This window comes from Perca fluviatilis, chromosome 1 (assembly GCF_010015445.1).
Source record: "Perca fluviatilis chromosome 1, GENO_Pfluv_1.0, whole genome shotgun sequence".
Lineage (NCBI taxonomy): Eukaryota > Metazoa > Chordata > Actinopteri > Perciformes > Percidae > Perca > Perca fluviatilis.
Window position 1 is genome coordinate 3,185,249 of NC_053112.1, and position 25,448 is coordinate 3,210,696.

At 44.6% G+C, this 25,448-nt stretch overlaps 1 protein-coding gene across 1 annotated transcript in view; it reads left to right on the forward strand.

The window, feature by feature from the left end:
- Positions 1–25,448, forward strand: part of dzank1 (double zinc ribbon and ankyrin repeat domains 1) — an 84,158-nt gene that overhangs the window by 9,648 nt on the left and 49,062 nt on the right. The window contains exons 8-16 of the mRNA XM_039805490.1: positions 1–68; positions 274–490; positions 1,983–2,086; positions 3,069–3,152; positions 3,725–3,815; positions 5,224–5,285; positions 5,499–5,576; positions 5,782–5,909; positions 7,224–7,298. The exon at positions 1–68 is cut by the window's left edge and continues 88 nt beyond it. Of these exons, the coding sequence (XP_039661424.1) occupies positions 1–68; positions 274–490; positions 1,983–2,086; positions 3,069–3,152; positions 3,725–3,815; positions 5,224–5,285; positions 5,499–5,576; positions 5,782–5,909; positions 7,224–7,298 (907 nt within the window). The remainder of the gene's footprint in view (positions 69–273; positions 491–1,982; positions 2,087–3,068; positions 3,153–3,724; positions 3,816–5,223; positions 5,286–5,498; positions 5,577–5,781; positions 5,910–7,223; positions 7,299–25,448) is intronic.

Below are 25,448 nucleotides of genomic sequence, written 5' to 3' on the forward strand. Positions count from 1 at the left end.
TCCAGGAAGCCCCGCCTACTTCCTGCAGTGACATCACACCACCTGTCTGGGGCGCCGCCACAAAGCAGGTGACACCATGTCACTCACACAATCCATAACACAAAATATGATCCGGGCAACGCAGCATCGGCAGACAAATAAAATAAAAAAATTAAACTAAAGTCCAGTTCAGACCAAAGATTTGTGCTGAGACAAGTGTAACCTTTTGTGTGTCTGTACGTGTGTGTGTGTGTGTGTATGTGTACGTGTGTGTGTGTGTGTGTTTGTGAGCAGGCTTCAGCACCAACTTCCCATGATGCCACCTGGCAGGCCGTGCCCGTCTCTGGTCCCGTGGCTAACGCTAACGCCACCACCGAGCAGGCCACGCAGACTGTTGGACTCTATTACCCATCAGCCACTGAGCTGCGGAGGAAGGAGCAACAACAACTCAACAGGCAGCAGGTGACCAGAGAGCGCCAGCCGCTGCTGACCGCCATCAGCCCCGGCAGAGGTATAACATACTGCTGATACTGTACACAACTGGCAACCCTAAAGCTAGGCACATACCTCTGTAGGAAGGGATACCAAACTGTCAACAACTGGCAACCCTAAAGCTAGGCACTTACCACTGTAGGAAGGGATATCAAACTGTCAACAACTGGCAACCCTAAAGCTAGACACGTACCTCTGTAGGAAGGTATACCAAACTGGCAACAACTGGCAACCCTAAAGCTAGGCACGTACCTCTGTAGGAAGGTATACCAAACTGGCAACAACTGGCAACCCTACAGCTAGGCACGTACCTCTGTAGGAAGGGATACCAAACTGGCAACAACTGGCAACCCTAAAGCTAGTTACTTACCTCTGTAGGAAGGGATACCAAACTGTCAACAACTGGCAACCCTAAAGCTAGGCACTTACCTCTGTAGGAAGGGATATCAAACTGGCAACAACTGGCAACCCTAAAGCTAGGCACGTACCTCTGTAGGAAGGGTATATCAAACTGGCAACAACTGGCAACCCTAAAGCTAGGCACGTACCTCTGTAGGAAGGGATACCAAACTGGCAACAACTGGCAACCCTAAAGCTAGGCACGTACCTCTGTAGGAAGGTATACCAAACTGGCAACAACTGGCAACCCTAAAGCTAGGCACGTACCTCTGTAGGAAGATATACTAAACTGGCAACAACTGGCAACCCTAAAGCTAGGCACGTAACTCTGTAGGAAGGTATACAAAACTGGCAACAACTGGCAACCCTTAAGCTAGGCACGTACCTCTGTAGGAAGGGACACTAAACTGGCAACAACTGGCAACCCTAAAGCTAGGCACACAGCTCTGTAGGGAGGGATATCAAACTGTACACAACTGGCAACTCTAAAGCTAGGCACATACCTCTGTAGGAAGGTATACCAAACTGGCAACAACTGGCAACCCTAAAGCTAGGCACATACCTCTGTAGGGAGGGATATCAAACTGTACACAACTGGCAACCCTAAAGCTAGGCACGCACCTCTGTAGGAAGGTATACCAAACTGGCAACCCTAAAGCTAGGCACGTACCTCTGTAGGAAGGGATACCAAACTCTCAACAACTGGCAACCCTAAAGCTAGACACATACCTCTGTAGGAAGGGATATCAAAATGTCAACAACTGGCAACCCTAAAGCGTGATGTGAGGTGATATTATTGTTGAGTCTGGCTCAGGTTAAACTCTTTGTAAAACATAATCAATTACAGACAGAGAATAAAGGCCATAGAACTTTATTTTAATGTTAACAGAACATAAATAAACTACTTAAAAGTATATTTTTTCAGGACTTACCGTAATTACGTGGCCTTGGATCGCACATAGACTCAACAACACTGATACCGACAGAGTATCAAGGCTCGTCAGATTGGTATTGGAACAACTGTGATGACGAGCACAAAGAGAAGGCTTGTTCCTAGCTGTGTAGTCTCGTTGAGTGTGTAAAGTAGAGGTGTGATGTCATCCTTTCCTCAGGTTACTGGAGGAAGCAGTTGGATCACGTGTGTGCTCACCTGAGGAGTTACGCTCAGAACAACGGTGCCTTCAGGGCCCTGCTGGGAGAGCCTCGGATGGGCAGGGTACGCAACACGGACCGGATCACAGAAATATACGGTTCCATTAACCCTCCTGTTGTCCTCTTTCAACCAAAGTAAAAAGAAACTAACATGGATGGTTCCATACAACGCTCTTCACAAGTAAAATAAATGATCAGTAAATGATTCACTACTTTCATTAAATTTGGGTGTTTTATTTAATTTTATCGTATTTGAAGAAAAAAAAAGATAAAAGAACGTTGGAAAAAATTTTGGAAAAAGTTTCAAAAACGCGAGAAAAGAAAATTGACAAAAACATTTTTAAAAAATCGCTGGAAATAAATCGACAAAAACATCAGAAATAGTGACAAAAAAACTGAAAAAAATTGACAAAAACAACCGGAAAGTGACACATGTCGATAAAGAACAACAAAATTTTAAACTTTGACCCAGAAAAAAACAAAAAGTTACGGAAGACAACACAAGGGTTAACATGTTAAGTCCCTCAGTTTCAGAGGAGAGTCTACCAGGCATCGTGGTCACATGTCCAGCTGCAGGGCTTTACTTCCTGTGTGTCAGCTGACGTGTGGCGTTCTCCTTCAGATGGTTTCTGCCGTGATTCAATTCTGTTGTGCTCGGGTCAAATTTGACCAATTTTTTAAGTTCAAGTTTCTATATCAGAAATTTGGGTTTTCTTTCAACCAAATTGTCAAAGAAACTAACGTGGATGGTTACATACGATGCTCTTAACAAGTAAAATAAATGATCAGTTCACTACTTTTATTGAATTTGGTTGTTTATTTAATTTTATCGTATTTGAAGAAAAGAAAAATGACAAAAGAACGTTGAAATAAAGTGACAAAAATGTTGGAAAAGATCACGGGAAAAAATCGACAAAAAACATCGGGTAAAGTGACAAGTGTTGACAAGTTTTCATTTAAAATTTTGACCCTGTGATCATAGTCACATGTCCAGCTGCAGGGCTTTACTTCCTGTGTGTCAGCTGACGTGTGGCGTTCTCCTTCAGATGGTTTCTGCCGTGATCCAGGAAGATCGCTACGAGGTCAGCGTGACCGTCAGCTTTGTGTCGTCTGCACGGGAAGAACCACAGGTCTGTAACCTAAAGCAGTGGTTCCCAACCTGGGGTCCGGGCACCCCTTAGGGGGTGGCAAAGATCACAGGGGGGGCGCAAGTCTTTATCTGGTTTAAGGTAAAAAAATAAATATTGTAGACAGGCTACTTAGTAGGCCAAACCTCCGGGACCTCTTAACCTGGGACCCTAAATCTCCAGGACCTCTTAACCTGGGACCCTAAATCTCCAGGACCTCTTAACCTGGGACCCTAAATCTCAAGGACCTCTGTTAACTGGTGCTATCGCCTGTTGCTGTCGCTGCTATTATCGAGCTGTAGCGCTCGCTACGCTGGACGCTGTTATCACGTGGTTTACCTGGCACACATGGCATACTATTTAATGAATAAAAACGTGAAACGCAAAGCTGAAACTGCTCTGTATCAACGAAAAAAACTCTTCTGAAAGAAAGTTTACCTCAAGTTGGTTATTGCCGGGGCTCAGCTTTTCTTAGACATAAGTAGGGGGGCGCCAAGGAAGAACAGTTGGGAACCACTGACCTAAAGGGTGGACATGTTGCAGAAACACTGGAGTAAAGTCAGGTGTGTTCTCAGGTGGGTCCAGCAGCAGACGGTGCTGATCCTGCAGGTCGGACCGAGACTCTGAGCAGCGTCACGGAGAGATCTGCCGACAGCAGCGCTCTCAGTAAGAACCAGCAGACACTTTCAACCACACTACTGCCCTCTAGTCTACACTACTGCCCTCTGCCCTCTAGTCCTCACTACTGCCCTCTAGTCTACACTACTGCCCTCTAGTCCTCACTACTGCCCTCTAGTCCTCACTACTGCCCTCTAGTCTACACTACTGCCCTCTAGTCAACACTACTGCCCTCTAGTCTACACTACTGCCCTCTAGTCCTCACTACTGCCCTCTAGTCTACACTACTGCCCTCTAGTCAACACTACTGCCCTCTAGTCTACACTACTGCCCTCTAGTCTACACTACTGCCCTCTAGTCTACACTACTGCCCTCTAGTCCACACTACTGCCCTCTAGTCTACACTACTGCCCTCTAGTCCTCACTACTGCCCTCTAGTCTACACTACTGCCCTCTAGTCCTCACTACTGCCCTCTAGTCCTCACTACTGCCCTCTAGTCTACACTACTGCCCTCTAGTCTACACTACTGCCCTCTAGTCAACACTACTGCCCTCTAGTCCACACTACTGCCCTCTAGTCAACACTACTGCCCAGTAGTCCTCACTACTGCCCTCTAGTCAACACTACTGCCCTCTAGTCCTCACTACTGCCCTCTAGTCCTCACTACTGCCCTCTAGCCTACACTACTGCCCTCTAGTCTACACTACTGCCCTCCAGTCTACACTACTGCCCTCTAGTCTACACTACTGCCCTCTAGCCTACACTACTGCCCTCTAGTCCTCACTACTGCCCTCTAGCCTACACTACTGCCCTCTAGTCCACACTACTGCCCTCTAGTCTACACTACTGCCCTCCAGTCTACACTACTGCCCTCTAGTCCACACTACTGCCCTCTAGTCTACGCTACTGCCCCCTAGTCCTCACTACTGCCCTCTAGTCCACACTACTGCCCTCTAGTCTACGCTACTGCCCCTAGTCCTCACTACTGCCCTCTAGTCCACACTACTGCCCTCCAGTCTACACTACTGCCCTCTAGTCCACACTACTGCCCTCCAGTCTACACTACTGCCCTCTAGTCCACACTACTGCCCTCTAGTCTACACTACTGCCCTCTAGTCCTCACTACTGCCCTCTAGTCTACACTACTGCCCTCTAGTCCACACTACTGCCCTCTAGTCTACACTACTGCTCTCTAGTCCACACTACTGCCCTCTAGTCTACACTACTGCCCTCCAGTCCACACTACTGCGGCATTTCCGAGCCCCTAAAACTTTAACATTTGAAAAGGTTTTGGTTTTGAAAGTCTTTGTAGTCTGGACAGACACAAACAGAGACCTTTGGAAACACTGCTGGTAGTGTTAGTTCACAGTTTATAGATATTATATTTTAAATATTTAAAGACTTATTTGTAGCCAGAACTGAGTTCCTCAGTGGGTTTGTCTGTGTGTCTGACAGGAAGTGATCGTTCCACAGCTCTGATGAAAGCTCCCAAACCAAACCTGACACCCAAACCTCTGGTAAGAAAATCTCACTACACGCACGCACGCACGCACGCACGCACGCACGCACGCACGCACGCACCCATTTATATATATATATTTATATAGAGTTAGTGTTTCCTGTTGGAAGTTTGACGAAAACTCACCTGAGGGAAACAAACTTGTGCTGCTGTCTGACTTGCTGTTCAGTCAGAGATGAATGCTGCTCTCTGATTGGTTCTCCTGGTCCAGGTGAAGGACGTGCAGCTGCTGGCGGAGCTCGGTCCAGGTCGGGGTCTGATCAACGTCGTGCAGCAGCTCCTGGATCAGGTACAAAGTAACTAAGGACATTTTCCTGATGATACTTAAACACTTTTACTGAAGGAACATTTACACTGCAGGACTTTTACTGTAACAGAGTATTTATACAGTGTGATATTAGTACTTTTACTGCAGTAAAGGATCTGGATACTTCTTCCAATCAGCAGCCTCCTCGGTCACTTGAGTCTCTTTTTGTCTCCATGGTAACCACCAGGGGGCGGACCCTTCCTGCTGCACCGGCGACGGCCGACACGCTCTGGCGGTTGCCGTGGTGAACGGTCACCATGATGTACTTCCTGTCTTAGTGCAGCGAGGCGCCGACGTCGACCAGCAGTCTGGACCGTAAGATCCCCATCACCAAACACCACCAGACTCCATGTAAATAATCAGGACTTTTATCATCGTAAAACACACTTCATCCAAAGTGGACAGAAACTAAATAAAACTATCAAAAGCCATCTTGGTTCATCTTTCCACTGTTCCAACAATCACCACTCTGGTTTGGTTGAAATAAACCCTTAATTCATCCAATTACATGTGGAGATATGCTGGCTCTATACATGCTAAAAGTCCTGATTATTTACATGGAGTCTGGTGGAGATATGCTGGCTCTATACACGCTAAAAGTCCTGATTATTTACATGGAGTCTGGTGGAGATATGCTGGCTCTATACACGCTAAAAGTCCTGATTATTTACATGGAGTCTGGTGGAGATATGCTGGCTCTATACACGCTAAAAGTCCTGATTTTTTACATGGAGTCTGGTGGCCAAACGTCCTCAGCTTGTTTTACATTTTAACATCAACACATGGAGTAATGGCAGATGTTACCTGGCTGAGAGAATACAGTCACAGCTTCAGGAACATTAAAGTGATGGTTCAGAGTAATTCACCCTAGGGTCCTTTGTACCATGACCTCGAGCCAAACACCCCCCCAGAAGCTTTTTTCACCTGGGTCTAACATTGGGAGAGTTAGCTAGAGTAGCGTTATCAGCTGAATAGCTTAGCGCAGGTGCTAACGGACCCACGTTTGTATCTTGTAAGTTACCCCACTAATAATGCCCGAAATGATACCAAACGTCTACAAGTAGTACAAATAGGTTATGCTCTCATAAAACAATGGATTGGAAAGTTTGTAAGTACACCAGAAGTTTATGAACACTTGCCTGCTCTCTGTTGCTGCTGCTGCTGCTGCTGCTGCTGCTACATGCAGTTAGACGAGTGCTTAGGGACATCTACAAATTACTACACCGAAAAGAGTTACAACAAAAATATTTATTAATTCAATGATTAAATAAGGTAATGTCTCCAAACTTACCTCAATTATTACTTGTCTCCTGTTAGTTATACTACAGCACTTACTTTAAAAAAAAAAGTTAAATTAAAAATATTTTTGTTGCATCTCTTTTCGGTGTTGTAATTTGTAGATGTCCCTAAGCACTCGTCTCACAGCAGCAACAACAACAGCAGAGAGCAGAAGCCAGCAGGCAAGTGTTATTTACATAAACTTCTGGTGTACTTACAAACTTTCCAATCCATCGTTTTATGAGTACATAACCTATTTGTACTACTTGTAGACGTTTGGTATCATTTCGGGCATTATTAGTGGGGTAATTTATGAGATACAAACGTGGGTCTCCTCTTTCTCTTCATCAGGATGAAGAACACAGCTCTGCATGACGCTGCAGCTCTGGGATCTGAAGGTCTGCAGTGTGCTCGGGTCCTGCTCAGGTAGCAACACACACTCACTACTTTTGGAAGTTTTTGCCACTTTTTTCAATGTTTTTGGTGACATTTTGACTCTTTGCTTGACTTTTTTCCCTCTAATTTTGAAGTTTTTGTCTTTTTTGTTTGTTTTTCTCAATGATTTTGTTGCTTTTTCTACGCATCTACACTTTAAGACTCAGAGAAACTGATTGAGGGCCATCATCCCGGCAGAATCCTCCAGATGCTGTAAACATCTGCTGAAACCAGGCAACACCTCCGTTAACCAGTCACATGACTACAGACGCTTAACCAACACAAAGAGACACAAACGCCCAATAAACAGAAACACATAATGAGTTAAAAGACACTAAATGACTCAGAGCAGAGTTGTAGTTCTGATGTCTCGTCTCAGAGAGTTAAAAACAAACTAAAATCCTGTTTTGAGCTGTTCAAAAGGTTCAAGTTTCTTCTGGATTTTGCAACTTTTCTCACATTTTGTCGCTTTTTTGTGCTTGAGTGTTTTGACGTTTAATTTAATTTTTTCTGAAATTTTTGCTGCTTTTTGTTGAGATCTATAAACGATCTGATAGAAAACAGGAACAGTGAAATATAAAGTCTGCATTTGGTGGTTAAAGAACACAACAGGATGTCCCAGTGGCGTATTCTGGACGGCGCTAATACATGATTAATGTAGATAAAGAAGAGATGTGTCTGGTGTCTGGACAGGTCTAATACATGATTAATGTAGATAAAGAAGAGATGTGTCTGGTGTCTGGACAGGTCTAATACATGATTAATGTAGATAAAGAAGAGATGTGTCTGGTGTGGGTTCCAGCTGTCAGGCCGGTGTGCCGGTGGAGGAACGGCGGGCGGCAGCACGTGCACGGACGGCGGTGAACTCCGGCTGCAACGACATGGTGTCTCTGCTGGCTGCTCGGACCGGACTGGACCTACTGGGAAAACTGGGAAAACTCAAACTGAACCTGGACGTTTTTTGAGATCTGCCTTCGCTGGATCTGAAACGTCCAGATGTTGTTATAAACACTTTTGAGATTATTAAATAAAAAGTTGTCGTTAAACTAGTCTATATCTATTTTCATTTGCTCAGTTGCCGATGGAAAATTCGCCGGATTTCACTCTTATCGGCCAGATGTCCGTTACCTTCCAGAGATAAAACCCTCCCAGAGCCACTGCAGTACCTCTGAAACACCTTCAACCCTTGATGGGTTTAGGGTGGGGTTGGGTACCAAACTCTGTACTTTTCAGGGTACCAATAGGCCGGTATTACCGGGGATAAATTCACATAATATCAATCGTGACAAATCTCGGTACCTGAGAGCTCATACGTAAGCGCAATCTCCTTATTCCTCTATGCATATTTCACAGATAGAGGGGCTCAGCTCTCACACACACACACACACACACACACACACACACACACACACACACACACACACACACACACACACACACACACACACACACACACACACACAGAGCTGTGGAGCAGATGGTGTAAACTATGTTCCCTCTGCAGCTTGTTCAAGTCGCAGTGAGTCACGTTAATGCCAATGAAGCCATCCCAAGTGTGGTTAAACTTTTCAAAACAACACATTCTCACTCCCATGGCATCAAATACAGACGCTTGGTCAGGTGTCTTTGGCGTTTGTTATTGACGCTAAAAGTCTCTTTGTGCCCTGGTGACTGACTTACAGGCTGCAGGTCGTAGGGCAAAGCAACTTTATTTCTATAGCACATTCCAGCTACAATGCAATTCAAGAGCAGTTAAAAACTTTCATGAAAGAAATAAAAAAATCAGAACAGGCTACAATGGAATAAGATACAAATACAAGAATACCAGCTGCAGCGTAAGACATGAATCATTTTTTGATTTGATAGGTTGTAGGGATGAGTTAAGGTTACTATGCAGTAGCCGCAGCCCAGCTGGTGTGCACAAATGTGACGTCATGGAATCGGCGTAACTATTTATACCCTGCACTGGTGGTCGCGACACTAGTTGCAGTCTTGTCCTGAACAGAGGTGGCGCTAATGAGGAAAGGCTAACGACTTTGCTCTTTCTACGGACTAGAAGAAGAAGAGAAAGATAAACAATCTGTAATGGCTGCCAGTGACAGAATGAACCCTTGTCCAGTACTCCCACATCTCTGTTTTCAGTCATTGAAGGTTTATACTGACAGGAATCATCCTCAAAAAACAAGGTTTTATGATATCTAACCAAGATGGCGCCCTTTCTTTGTTTTCTGCAGCTAGTGTCTGTTTTTAAAAGCCCAGCAGCCGGTCATATAGACTTTACATTTTGATTCAGTCACACGCATTAAACTACAGTAGCTTTTCAGGTCTGTGAAAGTTTAACACATATTAAATCTTTATGGTTTAAGACTTCACTATACAGTTGTAATGTTTACAGGGTGCTCAAAATTGTTGGCCACTGACAAAAAATTGGAAAAAAACAGCTTTAACTCCAACATCCTTCTATTTAAAGCACTTATTTTAGTGACAAACAGTGACTTTGATGGAATTGTGATGAAAACAAAAGCCTTTGAAATGTCTCACGTTTTTGTCAGCGGTGACCCGTCAACCCATTCCCATTCTCCTTGGTTCTGTTGACCCCTTAGACCAATCCAGTACTCTTCATCCTTACTCAGGTCAGTGACAAACTTCTAGACGTTGGCAAGAGACATAAATCATTTCTCTGTTCACAGATCAGCATTTCTGTTGTAGTAAGGTCATCTTGTGACTACATCTGAAGGAAAGAGGAAATGCATTGCAAGAAAAAAATTCCCCCATGATGCATGAATCAGAAACTAATCACACAAATAACCAACCATAGTTTCAATAGAACCAAACAAACAACATGAAACATCTTGACAAACAGACTGTAGTTTTAGTTTTTGTCACTTTGACAATCAGCCTCAACAAACAGAAGAGGGATCCCTCGGTCCACCACACACTGAGGACTGGACTCAACAGCATGACAGGAAACACACATTAGTAACGGAGGTAAGTGAAGAAAGACATTTATAATCAGCAGAGAAACAGAGAATGCATGAGGAACTGCACCGATAGTACTCAATAGACGGTTAACATTTCAAGGGTTTTTCAAACATTTAAAGTTGTGATTATATTTTAGATTAGAATATTTCCATTGAATTTCTTTTTCTCTAAGATCACTCAGAAACAAACACACTCACCTGTACCTCTTCGTTGTTTATGACGACCAGATGTGCTCCTCTTTGCTCACAGTCATCTTTGCTTCCAAACCAATAGTCCTTCTTCTCAGATTTAAAGTAACAACTGCATCCAAAACCCTTCCATCCATCAGGACACAGCTTCTCTTAAAATCAAACAAATGTAGTTTCACTATTTAAAGATCTTTCTTGCCTCTGACATGTTTCCCTGTCAGGATGTTAACTCTGTAAATACTTTAGGTTTTACATCTCATTTGTAAGTGACCATCTCTAACAGAAATATTCACATCATCAGCAAAACAGCATGAAACTGTTCACATCCATAATCAACGGTAAATAAACAATCAAGTTCTATGATGTAAATATGTATAATACAGGTGTTTACTGATTTTAAACTTTCTCACCTTTAATTCTGCACTTCAGCTCCTTTACTTCATCCTGTAACTGACTGTTTTCGACGGATATGTCTTGAGATAAACAGCAATAGATGAAGATAAGACAGATTGAGATTATGTATGCTTAATAGACAGTGTGAAGTTTGATCCTGTGTGTTTTGGTGATTTGAAACCTTTCTTACCAGAAACTTTCGTCTGGATCTGGCTGTAGTTGCTGCTCAGTTGGTTGTATCTGGTGTGCAGCAAAGTGACTGAAATATAAAATAATGTTGCGGCCATCTGACGGCATCAGTATTAAAGTGAGACTGTTTCATTACCGGTTAAAAACGTCTTGTCGCGTTAAATAGTAGTCTAATATGGTGTTTTGTTACAGTTGGTTTTAACGCCTGATGCGAAGTGTAGGCCTACAGGAGTACAAATGACAACCCTGAACGCTATATTCAACATCACTGATAATTTTTTATCAATAGAATGTAGAAAACATTACACTTCACAAAGTTTTGTATCCATAAAATTATGTGTTATTGTACAATTTAGCAGTAAAAGCAGTAGCCTATGTAAGTCAATCTTAAATATATTTTTTCAAATTTTCAACTTGGGAGCAAAACTTGACCATAAAGCCCCGTTCATGCTATTTTAAACAACTGGATCTTGGGGTCAAGTGTTGTCGTATCCGTTGTCATATCCGTATGTCCCAGATGTGAAAGCCCCCTTACTGAACTACTGAATATAATAACATTCCATTATATGTTGTATTTTTAATTGTTACCTGCCACCAGAATTTTGTGATTTCTTTGCCATAAATATAGATGTTTTTACCATAAATTGGTGACTAAAAATGTATCAGAATGCAGGAATTGAAATATTCTACCCTCAAAACCTTGTGTTCCCTCAAAGGCCAATTCTGAGCAAGGAAAACCCATAAAAACATACTTAAATTGCAGAATTAGAGAGTTAAAACAGATGAAAAGATGGAGAACCAGACAGACAATATGTACAGTGTCAACAGAGAGAAATACGGACAATCGAACAGACAGACAGTGACAACAAAGACCTACATACAGTAGAGAATGACAGTAACAGCATACAAACGGAATAAATAAGGTACTGCTTATATTATTTCACAATCTGTACACAAATGTAATTAGTGAATGCACATGTCCATGGGTGGGGCTGCATGGGCGTGGTGATGTGGGCTGGTGTGGCTACAGTGCCAGGGCAGAATTTTTGTCCCAGTCCGCCCCTGACCCCAAGTGAAGGTGTTGATGTACCTTGGGGTCTTGTTCGCGAGTGAGGGGACAATGGAGCGGGAAATTGGTCGGAGAATCGACGCAGTGTGTGCGGTATTACATTTAATTTATCGCACTGTTGTGACGAAAAGAGATCTAACGGTCAGATTTCGTTCCTACCCTCACCTATGGTCATGAAGGCTGGGTCATGACCGAAAGAACGAGATCCAGGGTACAAGCGGCCGAAATGGGTTTCCTCAGGAGAGTGGCTGGCGTCTCCCTTAGAGATAGGGTGAGAAGCTCAGTCATCCGTGAGGAGCTTGGAGTAGAGCCACTGCTCCTTTGCGTTGAAAGGAGCCAGTTGAGGTGGTTTGGGCATCTGGTAAGGATGCCCCCTGGACGCCTCCCTTGGGAGGTGTTCCAGGCCTCCTCCCAGCTGGACAAAAATATTCAGCCACTTCCACCACTAGGTGGCACTATGTCAGAAAAAACATGTTTGACCTTATAACTCCCAAACCGTACATCACATATAATACACATATCCAAGCGTTCCCTGAATTCAGCTGAATCTCCTAGTATAGGCCACGCCGATACATTTATGCATGAAAAATCGTGATTTATCATAAACCTTTTTTTTCAAACTCCTCCTAGACCAAAGAGTTATTAAAATAATTTTTATCAGACAAAAATTGCACAAATTATGCACCCCTCCCAAAAAAAAAAAATCTGCTCTGATTGGCTTATGAAACAAATAGTTGGATTAGTGGTTAAGCGGTGGGTGGAGATACTTAGAGTCAAATGTGAATAGCTTGTTGAATCTCATTTTTTATGATCTAGGCAGCCTACAAAAACCTGACTGGGTTGTCTTATTTCAAAGTTGGGATTGGTAGGCACTCCAAATACCCAAACATATTTGCTCAAGCACTGAAAAAGTATTTCATGGTATTTCTCCTTTAAGATATGACAGTTTGTAATAAAAACTTAACTACTCACAGCGAACAAAGAGTCCAGCCAATACCAGAAGATAAAACCCTCCCAGAGTCACTGCAGTAGCTCTGAAGCTCCTTCTGTTGCCGGCTGCAGGATTGCGTGGTCCTACAGAGACAAAATACATCCAGAACATGTTTTATTGTTTATTTAAAGTTTGACCGATAAGAATAATGACTGACGAGGCACCAGATTACATCACCAAGACACCTGATAAACACTCACAATGAATGGTAACTAATGGTGGATTGGTTAATTATGAATTAACACTCAATATCTAGTTTAAATAAAGCCTCACGGAAACTGAGATGAACTTCCCCTTTACAACAATCATCATTTCAGACTTACTGGCTCTTTGTGGCTCGAGTTCAGCGTAATGCTCTTCATCCTCTAAGATCTCCACCTGATTCTCCTCTACCTCTCCGCTGTTCTCTTCAACGTTTCTGTTATATCTCACATTCAAGCTCAAACGTGGCGCAGCGACAGTATCTGCAGCCATCTTGACAAACTGAACTGAAGCTATGGTTAGGAACACTGTCTGTCTTTGTGTTGAGAAATCATTTAACACAGGAAGTGGCCGCAGCACAAACTACTGAAACAGATACACACACTAATACATTTTGTTAGACAAAAAGTCCCACTTAACTTAAAAGTTGACTCAGATTTAAGCATTCAGTCGTTTGGGAATTAGTATAATGAAACCCTTCAGATAAACCTTATAAAAGTATATTAAAGTTAAATAAAGCTAATAAAATAAAGATGTTTCTTCCTGATTGTAAAAATGAGGAAATACCCATACAGTGCATAGCTGCATTCACACATGCCTGTGATGTGACCGCATGTTTCTTTTGTTCTGTTTGTTAGAAAAAGGGAAGTTAAGGTGTGAATTTAAAAAAACAATCAGTAAAACAAACACAAGAGATGATAGACCATCTTCCTTACTGACACATAACCAGGGTCTGTGATATTTACCTGACGTTAAGCTGGATGGAATAAAGAGTTAGCTCTGCTACATGCACAGCTAGTAACACACAGAGCAGATCAGAGATGGACAACAGAGCAGAGGAGCACAGAAAAAAGATGTCTGTGTGTGTGTCTGTGCGTGTGTATGTGTTTATGTGTGTGTATGCATGTGGGTCTGTGCGTGTGTGTGTATGTATGTATGTGTGTGTGTGTGTGTAAAATTTAGATCCACAAAGGCCATCCATTTGATGATCTGTTAGATGTTCGCAAATGCTTTTCATTTATGGGTTGGTTTATGTATTTTCAGATCCGTTTTATATTTACGGATTACACACGGAAACATAAAGTACATCTTTAGACTCCTAGTACAGTCTTACTGTCATTTAGATATTATATTAAAAAGTTCACTGGATAAATATGTTTGAGATTATTAAATAAAAAGTTGTTAAACTAGTCTATATCCATTTCCAGGATTGCTCCGTTGCCGACGGAAATCCACCGGATGTCCCCCATTTCGGCCAGATGTGTTGGCGTTCTAACCTCCGGTGGATTTGTGAGGACTATGGTTAACTGCTCCTCAGATCTCTGCAGGGTAAATCCAGACAGCTAGCTAGACTATGGGCTAGATTTACTAACACTAGCGCAGTTTGCGCTGCGTCCGTTTATGCGAGTTCGGTAATAGCGCACGCTATGCTTCCACATTTTGCGTAGTATTTATCAACCCTGACACCCATCAGGCAATCAGCGTCTTTCTCCGCCCACTATACCGTAAATTGCGCTGTAGCAAAGCGGTACTGGTGCTATGATATGGCTGAGTGCAGACTGCGATATTCCCACTGCTGATGCTATGACTGTTTGAAATTATCCTGATGCCAATATTTGTAATGTAGCGAGGAGTTTAACAACTGCTGGAATGGGATGTGAACGCTGAGTGGGAGATTCAATTTCATCTTTGATTTCTTCCAGTAACTCTAATATTGCATGGCTGCTTGATCTGTAACGCTAAATGATGTTGTGTTCACTGACAAAGTGTGATTCTTGTGTTAAAAATATTTTCAGTCTAGCCTATGTCTTCGTCTTGCTCAAATTACTGTTGCCATTTCACCAGCGGCATAAAGGTCTACGAGGAAACTCGATTGCGGCTGGTTTAAAGAGGCGGAGAATTTCCCCCGCAGAATAGAGGCGCGCTCTTACTGACAGTCTTTGTAAATACCACGGAACCATGCATTTTCTTTCCCATGATGCTTTGGGAGCTGCTTGTTTTTGTCTTGTAAACCAATGGAAGGCCATATAAGTCCATCAATACGTCATCCGAGGGAGAACAAAGATTGTTTATTGTGAGGAGAGATCACTCAAAGTCAGAATAGTAAGATGTGACCAAAGAAGAATGACATCACTGTTTTGAGTTTTGGCATAAGTTTGGACTTTTTTTTAAGAAATGTAAATAGTTTGTTCTTTATATGAGTTATAATGTTCATTATGTTTATTTTTGCACTGGATGACTCCAAATATATACGAGAACTGTTTTAGACAACAAAAAAAATGCTTGTGTAGCATTGCTGTGTGTGTGATCTCAATAAATATGACATTATTATTTTGAGTATTGGCATAAGTGAATGTCATGAGGGCAAAAGCGTCTGAGCCTCAGTGGTCCCCTGTTCCTGAGTCCCTGTTTCTTCCTGCCTTTTCTGACTCCCCTCAGCTGCTGTGTTCCCCAGATTCAGTTCTACAACTGCCTGCCCCTGATTAGCTGCAGCATCAACAGGAATTAGCTTTGCCTCAGCAGTCCCTGGAGTCCCCAGCAGCCCTGTTGCCAGCCTCCAGCCCTGCTGACCTGTCACCTGTCTCAGGTCTCAGGGTAGACTGCCGTCATTTTGAGGGCCTTTGTCACCGGTCGCCTGCTCAGCTTTCTAACTTTTGTTGTTACTCATCAGAGACTTTCGGTACTGGACTCCTTTTGCCCCTTGTCCCTGAATGACTTAATTAAGCTAGTGGGCTCAATGAAACCTTCCCAAAGTCCTGTTGATATTTTACCAACATCTTTACTTTTAAAATCCATACATCTGCTTGGACCATGTTTGGTTTCAATTTTAAATTTATCTCTTCAGCTAGGCCAGGTTCCTAGCTGTTTTAAGCATGCTGTTGTCCGGCCTATATTGAAAAAGAACAATCTTGATGCAGCTTTGTTTAAAAACTACAGGCCTATTTCTAAATTGCCTTTTATTTCAAAAATTTTAGAAAAGGTTGTTGCGAGCCAGCTAAATAAAGTTTTGGATTCTAATAATATTTTCGATAAATTTCAGTCTGGCTTTCGAAAAAACCATTCAACTGAGACTACTCTCCTAAAAGTCTCTAATGACATTTTGATGGCGGCTGATGGGGGTAAATGTTCTGTTCTAGTCCTTCTGGATCTGAGTGCAGCGTTCGATATGGTTGACCACTGCACTCTGATTGAAAGACTGAAAACAACTGTAGGCATTACTGGATCAGCTCTGGACTGGTTTTCTTCCTATCTGTCGGACAGGAGTTTTTCTGTATCTATGGGAACTTACATGTCAGACTCTGCTCCTTTGTCTTGTGGTGTGCCTCAAGGTTCTGTGCTTGGCCCTTTGCTATTTAGTCTTTATATGCTTCCTCTTGGTAAAAGTATTGGTAGTTTTGAAGGTATATCTTACCATTGTTATGCTGATGATATCCAGTTATATTTATCTTTTAGCCCCGATAAGCTAGACAAACGGTCCTTGTTGCACAATTGTTTAGCCTCCATTAACAAATGGATGGCTGACAATTTCTTGCAATTAAACTCTGATAAAACTGAGGTGATGATCTTTGCCCCAGACAACATTACCCCTAGGATTAGGCAGGCCATTGGGACTCTATCAGTTTCGGACTGTAATGCTGTGCGTAATCTGGGTGTCATTTTTGATAAATCTATGTGTTTTAACAGTCATGTGAAGTCTGTGGTTCGTTCCTGTTTTTTCCATCTCAGGAACATTGCTCGTACATCCAGGAACTACTGCACGCACACACTCCTGGTCGCTCTTTGAGGTCTTCAAGTCAGGAGCTCTTAATTGTTCCTAGAACACGTTTTAAAACAAGAGGTGATCGTGCATTTTCGGTGGTGGCCCCAGGGCTCTGGAACTCTCTCCCTTTAGCCTTGAGAGCTTTGGATTCTGTGGAAACCTTTAAAAAACACCTGAAGACTCATCTTTTTAGACAAGCATTTTATTAGCCTCTCCGGGAACCATCACCTTATCGTGGTGGAGAGGTTTGTGTGTCCCTATGAACCTGAGGGCTGTGTTGTCTGGAGCTGTGTGCTCCTGGTAGGGTCTCCCAAGGCAAAGTGGTCTCAGGTGAGGGGCCAGACAAAGAATGGTTCAAAAACCCTATGAGCAAACGAGGAAGAGGTGAAGTTACCCTGCCCGGAGGAAGCCCGGGGCCCCCGTCTGGAGCCAGGCCCAGATGGTGGGTTCGTCAGCGAGCGCCTGGTGACCGGGTTTGCCACGGAGCCCGGTCGGACACAGCCCGAAGAAGCAACGTGGCAACTCCCTCTCCATCCCATGGGCCCACCACCTGTGGGAGGAACCGCTGGGGTCGGGTGCGCTGCCACACGGGTGGCAGTGAAGGACAGGGGCCTCGACGGACCAGACCCGGGCAGCAGACGCTGGCTCTGGGGACGTGGAATGTCACCTCTCTGTGGGGAAGGAGCCGAGGCTTGTGCGGGAGGTGGAGCGCCCCGGTTAGATCTGGTGGGGCTTACCTCCTACGCACAGTCTCGGTTCTGAAACCATACTCCTGGATAGGGTTGGACTCTTTTCTTCTCCGGAGTTGCCCAGGGTGTGAGGCGCCGGGCGGGAGTGGGGATACTCACAAGCCCCCGGCTGAGCGCCGCTATGTTGGAGTTTACCCCGGTGGACGAGAGGGTCGCCTCCCTACGCCTGCGGGTTGTGGGGGGGAAAACTCTGACTGTTGTTTGTGCATATGCACCAAACAAGAGTTCGGAGTATTCGGCCTTCTTGGAGACCTTGAGTGGAGTCCTGTATGGGGCTCCAGTGGGGGACTCCATAGTTCTGCTGGGGGACTTCAACGCACACGTGGGCAATGATGGAGACACATGGAGAGGCGTGATTGGGAGGAACGGCCTCCCTGATCTAAACCAGAGTGGTTGTTTGTTGTTGGACTTCTGTGCTAGTCATGGAACGTCTGGAGGAGGCCCCTGTCTGACAGACTTTCAACTCACACCTCCGGCGGAGCTTTTCGTGCATCCCTGTGGAAGCTGGGGGCATTGAACCCGAGTGGACAATGTTCCAAGTTTCCATTGCTGAAGCCGCGGCTAGGAGCTGTGGTCTTAGGGTCTTAGGTGCCTCAAGGGGCGGTAACCCACGAACACCGTGGTGGACACCGGTGGTCAGGGAAGCTGTCCGACTGAAGAAGGAGTCTTTTCGGGATATGTTATCCCAGAGGACTCCGGAGGCAGTTGCAAGGTACCGAGGGGCCCGAAGGGCTGCAGCCTCTGCCGTGAAAGAGGCAAAGCAGCGGGTGTGGGAGAAGTTCGGAGAAGACATGGAGAAGGACTTTCGGTCGGCACCAAGGTGCTTCTGGAAAACCGTTCGCCACCTCAGGAGGGGGAAGAGGGGAACCATCCAAGCTGTGTACAGTGAGGATGGGACGCTGTTGACCTCAACTGAGGAGGTAATAGGGCGGTGGAAGGAGCACTTTGAGGAACTCCTAAATCCATCTAATACGCCCTCTATGGTAGAGGCAGAGCTGGAGGATGATGGGGGATTGTCGTCATTTCCCTGGTGGAAGTTGCTGAGGTAGTTAAACAACTCCACAGTGGCAAAGCCCCAGGGATTGATGAGATTCGTCCAGAAATGCTTAAGGCTCTGGGTGTGGAGGGGTTGTCTTGGTTGACACGTCTCTTCAACATTGCGTGGAAGTCTGGGACGGTGCCTAAGGAGTGGCAGACCGGGGTGGTGGTTCCCCTTTTCAAAAAGGGGGACCAGAGGGTGTGTGCCAATTACAGGGGTATCACACTTCTCAGCCTCCCCGGTAAAGTCTACTCCAAGGTGCTGGAAAGGAGGGTTCGGTCGATAGTCGAACCTCGGGTTGAGGAGGAACAATGCGGATTCCGTCCTGGTCGTGGAACAACGGACCAGCTCTTTACTCTCGCAAGGATCCTGGAGGGACCCTGGGAGTATGCCCAACCAGTCTACATGTGTTTTGTGGATTTGGAGAAGGCGTATGACCGGATCCCCCGGGAGATACTGTGGGAGGTGTTGCGGGAGTATGGGGTGAGGGGGTCCCTTCTCAGGGCCATCCAATCTCTGTACAACCAAAGCGAGAGCTGTGTCCGGGTTCTCGGCAGTAAGTCGGACTCGTTTCAGGTGAGGGTTGGCCTCCGCCAGGGCTGCACTTTGTCACCAATCCTGTTTGTAGTATTTATGGACAGGATATCAAGGCGTAGTCGGGGTGGAGAGGGGTTGTAGTTCGGTGGGCTGGGGATCTCATCGCTGCATCATCGGCCTGTGACCTTCAGCACTCACTGGATTGGTTCGCAGCCGAGTGTGAAGCGGTTGGGATGAGGATCAGCACCTCTAAATCGGAGGCCATGGTTCTCAGCAGGAAACCGATGGAGTGCCTTCTCCAGGTAGGGAATGAGTCCTTACCCCAAGTGAAGGAGTTTAAGTACCTTGGTGTCTTGTTCGCGAGTGAGGGGACAATGGAGCGGGAGATTGGTCGGAGAATCGGCGCAGCGGGTGCGGTATTACATTCAATTTATCGCACCGTTGTGATGAAAAAAGAGCTGAGCCAGAAGGCAAAGCTCTCAATCTACCGGTCAGTTTTCATTCCTACCCTCACCTATGGTCATGAAGGCTGGATCATGACCGAAAGAACAAGATCCAGGGTGCAAGCGGCTGAAATGGGTTTTCTCAGGAGGGTGGCTGGCGTCTCCCTTAGAGATAGGGTGATAAGCTCAGTCATCCGTGAGGAGCTCGGAGTAGAGCCGCTGCTCCTTCGCGTCGAAAGGAGCCAGTTGAGGTGGTTCGGGCATCTGGTAAGGATGCCCCCTGGGCGCCTCCCTAGGGAGGTGTTCCAGGCACGTCCAACTGGGAGGAGGCCTCAGGGAAGACCCAGGACTAGGTGGAGGGATTATATCTCCAACCTGGCCTGGGAACGCCTCGGGATCCCCCAGTCGGAGCTGGTTAATGTGGCTCGGGAAAGGGAAGTTTGGGGTCCCCTGCTGGAGCTGCTACCCCCGCGACCCGATACCGGATAAGCAGATGAAGATGGATGGATGGATGATTTTATTAGCCATATAGCTTTGTATGTGTTGTCTTTGCTCTGTTTTTGTTTTACTGTAAAGCACTTTGTGACCCCTTTTGTCTGTGAAAGGTACTATATAAATAAAGTTTACTTACTTACTTACTTACTACTACTTTCAGATGTCCTCACCTTCGATGTCTGCGTCCTGCTGGCTCTCCAGTGGTGCTTCGTATTTGCCATCCTTTCTCGGCCTCCAGGGTGTCCTGCCTTCGCCGCAGGCCTCCAAAGGGGTCCTGGCTTCGCCCCTGCTGACCTCTGTTCCTGTGCTCCTGGTTTTTGCCCTTTCCTTCAGTTCCCTGGACACTTGCAAGTTTCCAAGTTTTAATTTATCAAACCTTTAAAAACTTCCTGCTGCCTCCTCATCTCCAATCTGCATTTTGGGTCTGAGCCTGCTATTATTATTTATATATATATATATATATATATATATATATATATAACATTTTCTCTATGTAACTGTACTTATTTTTGTCGTGTGCTGCAATTGTCACGATTGTTAGTTTCTGCTGTTAGTGTTTCCTGTTTTATTGTGAAGTCTGTTTTCCTCCCTAGTCTTGTCTTGTTTTACTTACTGTGTTGTGTTTTCCCGCCTGTTTGATTGTTCTGCCCCGCCCTGATGTGTTTCACCTGTTGTGTCACCTGTCCCTTGTTTGCTTGTTCCCTCTTGTATTTAGTCTCTGTGTTTCCCTGTTGTCAGGTCATTGTTTTCATGTTTTGAGCATCTGTGTGTTTTGTCTCTGTTCTTGGTTCCTGGTACTTTTGATTCCTGTTTTGTATTTTTCTTATTCTGGATTACTCTGCCTGCTGTTATCAGGACACATTTTTGTTTGTTTTTGCTTATTAAATCCTCTAACTCAACATTTCCCAGTCTGTCTCTGCATTTGGGTCCTACATCCCCTGCATCCCGTGACAGCAACACCAGAGAGTGAATCAATCAATAAAGCCTTAAACCGTATCTTATATTTCAGTCACTTTGCTGCTGACCAGATACGACCAACTGAGCAGCAACTACAGCCAGATCCAGAGCAACATTTCTGGTAAGAAAGGTTTCAAATCACCATAACACAGGATCAAACTGTCTATTAAGCAAAAATAATCTCAAACTATCATACTTTCATCTATTGCTGTTTAACTCATGACATATCCGTCGATATGTATATATATATATATATATATATATATATATATATATATATATACATCCACGAATGCTGTGTGGACTAGCCAGACCTTCCTCCAGCGTGCTTTGGAGGAGGTTCTGGCAAAGTGAGACTATTGTTAAACCAACCACCAATGTGGACACGAACCATAACATTTGTTGCCTGCAGCGGTTTCTTTCTCCCCCTGTATGTAGGGGTGGCATCAACTTATGTGCTGTGTGACTCTAGCGCCCCCTGCTGGACAAATGAATGAAGGAAAGAGAAGCAGCTGTCATCATGTTTCACTTCCAAAAATCAATCAGATACTAAAGTTTTATCAGCACATACAGCAGCTGCAGATGCAGAATAGTCTGCAGATTGTAATCAAATTAAAACTTAGGTTTTCAACACATCTCCAAAGATAAAAAAAGTCCTCTATATCAAATTAAAACTCAGACACACACATTTTAAATGAAATTTAATTTTTTAAAATTGATTTGAGAATTTTAGGCATCGTCTGTATTCTCAGCGTCTCAGGCGGAGGAAGAAGGTGTGGCGGCACTCGTTGCTCTCCACCGGATAGTATTTATCGTAGAAGTCCAGGATGTATTCTTCCGCTTTGAAACCAAACTTCTGATAAAGCAGCATGGCGGGATTACTGGCCGACATGTGCAGCGTCACGTCCTTCCCCATGCACGTCTGAAACACACAAACGCGCACAAATGATATACACAAACAACAAGTCTGAGACACACAAACAAAAAGTCTGAGACACAGAAACAACACGTCTGATACACCCAAACATCAAAATGGCATCAGATTGCCGGGATCAGTGGATGGTGGAATGTAGCGCCACGTCCAGCATCCCATGGACAGAAATGCTCTGCTGACAGTGAGCTCAGCTGGATATGCCCACCCATATTAACCTCACCTCTTCTCACGCTCTGCTGCCATCTGCAGGAAGATGTTGGAGATCAGCATCAGGCAATTTCCTGTTCATTTTCTTATCATTTCTCTCTGTCTCTCGCTGGGTGTAGTGTGGCAGACTTAGACCTACTGTAGAACATTTAGTCTTGCTATAGCAGGACAAATTCAAATGAGGCCACGCCCCTTTAGGAGACAGGAAGTGTGTACCATTTCATTCCACTGGTGCTGCTTGAAATGTGCTATCTTTAGTATAGATGATCCATACTAAATCTCTGTAAATATCTATACTGTTTCAGCACCACGGACAGGTCCCCTCTGTTTTAGTAACAAGGCTCTGTTTCAGCACCACGGACAGGTCCCCTCTGTTTTAGTAACAAGGCTCTGTTTCAGCACCACGGACAGGTCCCCTCTGTTTTAGTAACAAGACTCTGTTTCAGCACCATGGACAGCCCCCCTCTGTTTTAGTAACAACGCTCTATTTCAGTACCACGGACAGCCCCCCTCTGTTTTAGTAACAAGGCTATGTTTCAGCACCACAGACAGGTCCCCTCTGTTTTAGTAACAAGGCTCTGTTTCAGCACCACGGACAGCCCCCCTCTGTTTTAGTAACAAGGCTCTGTTTCAGCACCATGGACAGCCCCCCTCTGTTTTAGTAACAAGGCTCTGTTTCAGCACCATGGACAGCCCCCCTCTGTTTTAGTAACAAGGCTCTGTTTCAGCACCATGGACAGCCCCCTTCTGTTTTAGTAACAAGGCTCTGCTTCAGCACCACGGACAGTCCCCCACTGTTTTGTGATGGCTGACCAGAGGCCTGTACTACGAAGCAAGATTTGGTGTTAGCGAGCTAAGTTCAGGTTCAACCCAGGGTTTTCTGTATCACGACGGTGGATCACTTGTTACCGGGTTCAATCGCCATGGTAACTCATGCTGAATGCCTAACGTGGTCGGGGGCAGGTTAAGTTGGAGATCAGAGATCAACCGGTGTAAAAGCACCGCCTACTGACCAATCAATACTCGATTGATAACGGCGTCACCATTCTTATAAAAGATCAGGTGGAGCTCAGTGCGCAGAGAGAGAGAGAGAGAGAGAGAGAGAGAGAGGAGAGAGAGAGAGAGAGAGAGAGGTGTGCTCATAAAAGTTAAAACATTTAGAGACCAACAACCCCGTTAACATTCCCTGATGAGTATTTTTATGAAATATATATATTTTAATGGGAGGGAATTACAAATCGGCTTCTTGAGTCGTGTGTCGCCAATGCGCATATCGGTTTGAATTATGTTTTCATATTCTTTATTTGCTCTCACGGTTGCTTCCCACTGCCAGGGTTGCAACTGAAATAATAGGCTAAAGCAACGGCAGTTTATGGAAAGCACCAGTCTAATTATGGTCAAATCTTGGTCCTGACTGATGGGGAAGTGATATTGATAAGCATTGTGATTTACACATCTACAGCGTCGGCTATTTTTTTTGTGCCAGCTTTCCTTCCTGTTTTAGGAAGCAGTGACTGTATTGCGTTTTGCCTGCAAAACAGTGTCTGTGTTCTTCATAATAATGTAGAATTATAGTTTGCTCTTCTTATGTAAAATATGCGGCTCTTGTAGATGTTTGTGATTGGTCGTGGTGCGCAAACCCCGCCTCTTTTATGTGAACGCGCGCGCCGCTGGATTGGGAAACCCTGCGTTGACTGAACTAGTTGTTAACCACCGTCGTGATACGGGTCATGAGGGATCGCGGTTGTTATGGTTAGTGAAGCCGGATAACTGAAAGAAATCCAGGACATGTTGATCTTGCTTCGTAGTACAGGCCTCAAGTAATAGGCCTGCAGGGTGTAGGTGAAGGGAATCCACAGCAGATCACCAAACGGCAACATAAAGCCAAAGCCATGGTGCATGAGGTCCATGGTGGTCAGGATGGCCTCCTGAGGACACAGAGAGACACTCGGAACAACGCATTCCTTTAATGAGTTATTAGTCTAATACAACTTAAAGCCTACTGGACATTAAATGAATAATGTAGGATGGTTGCTTCACTTAATCAAATGCCTCAGCTGCCAGTTTGAATCCAGCTCTGTAAAGCTGCACTCCTTCTAGCTGCTACCTTAAGCTCCTTCTCTCAGCTTCGTTGTGAAGGCACATGGAAACTAACATTAGGCTAGACATTTATTTAAAAATATAAAAGTTTATTATGTCAACCAATTGGGACATTTGTTTAATATTCTCATAATAAAATAAGCTAAGGTGACTTCTATCAGCTTTCACTAACGTAATGTGACATCTGATTGCTTTAACATATTGACTGTAAACCATGTGTAATGTAGCATGAGTTAAGAGTCCTAAGCATCCCATCCCTGAGCCTCTCTCTTCTCACTAATGGACCCGACGTGACGTAGCTACGTTAGCCTGCTGCTGCTACATGGGCTGCTATTAGCTTTGGCTCTTAACATAGCACCATATGTTAATATAAGGCAATGCTGCGCAACATGATGCAAACGTTAGAAGCTGAAGCTGCACTATTGCGGCGTATAAAACTTAAAAACTAATCCAAACGCCACAGCAGGCTAAGACATGTGGTTTTACACTAAAGACGCGTCATGCTGAACCATTGCACTTGATGGAATGTCTTTATTGATCCATTTCACAAGCTTAGCAAGAAACAACACTTACTTGTATTGATGCATTTCATAAGCTGTGCAAAGATACCTCAGACAGTGCAGTAATAGAAGATGACGACGGTGACGGTCAACAGAAAGTTTCTCCACGTGCTCACCCTGCAGCCATCATCCCAACACCTGGTCCAACCCGCACAAGTGAACACACACACACACTAATACAGTCACCACACCCCGGTGACACCCACAGTAATCAACGACGTCACTAAGCGCGTGCACATACACAATAGTGCAAAAAAGGAGGAAAGATCGTAAGACAAACCCAATGTATGGCTCCTACATTCCGGCCCCAAATTATTTCATAGTAATAATTGACCACCATAATCACC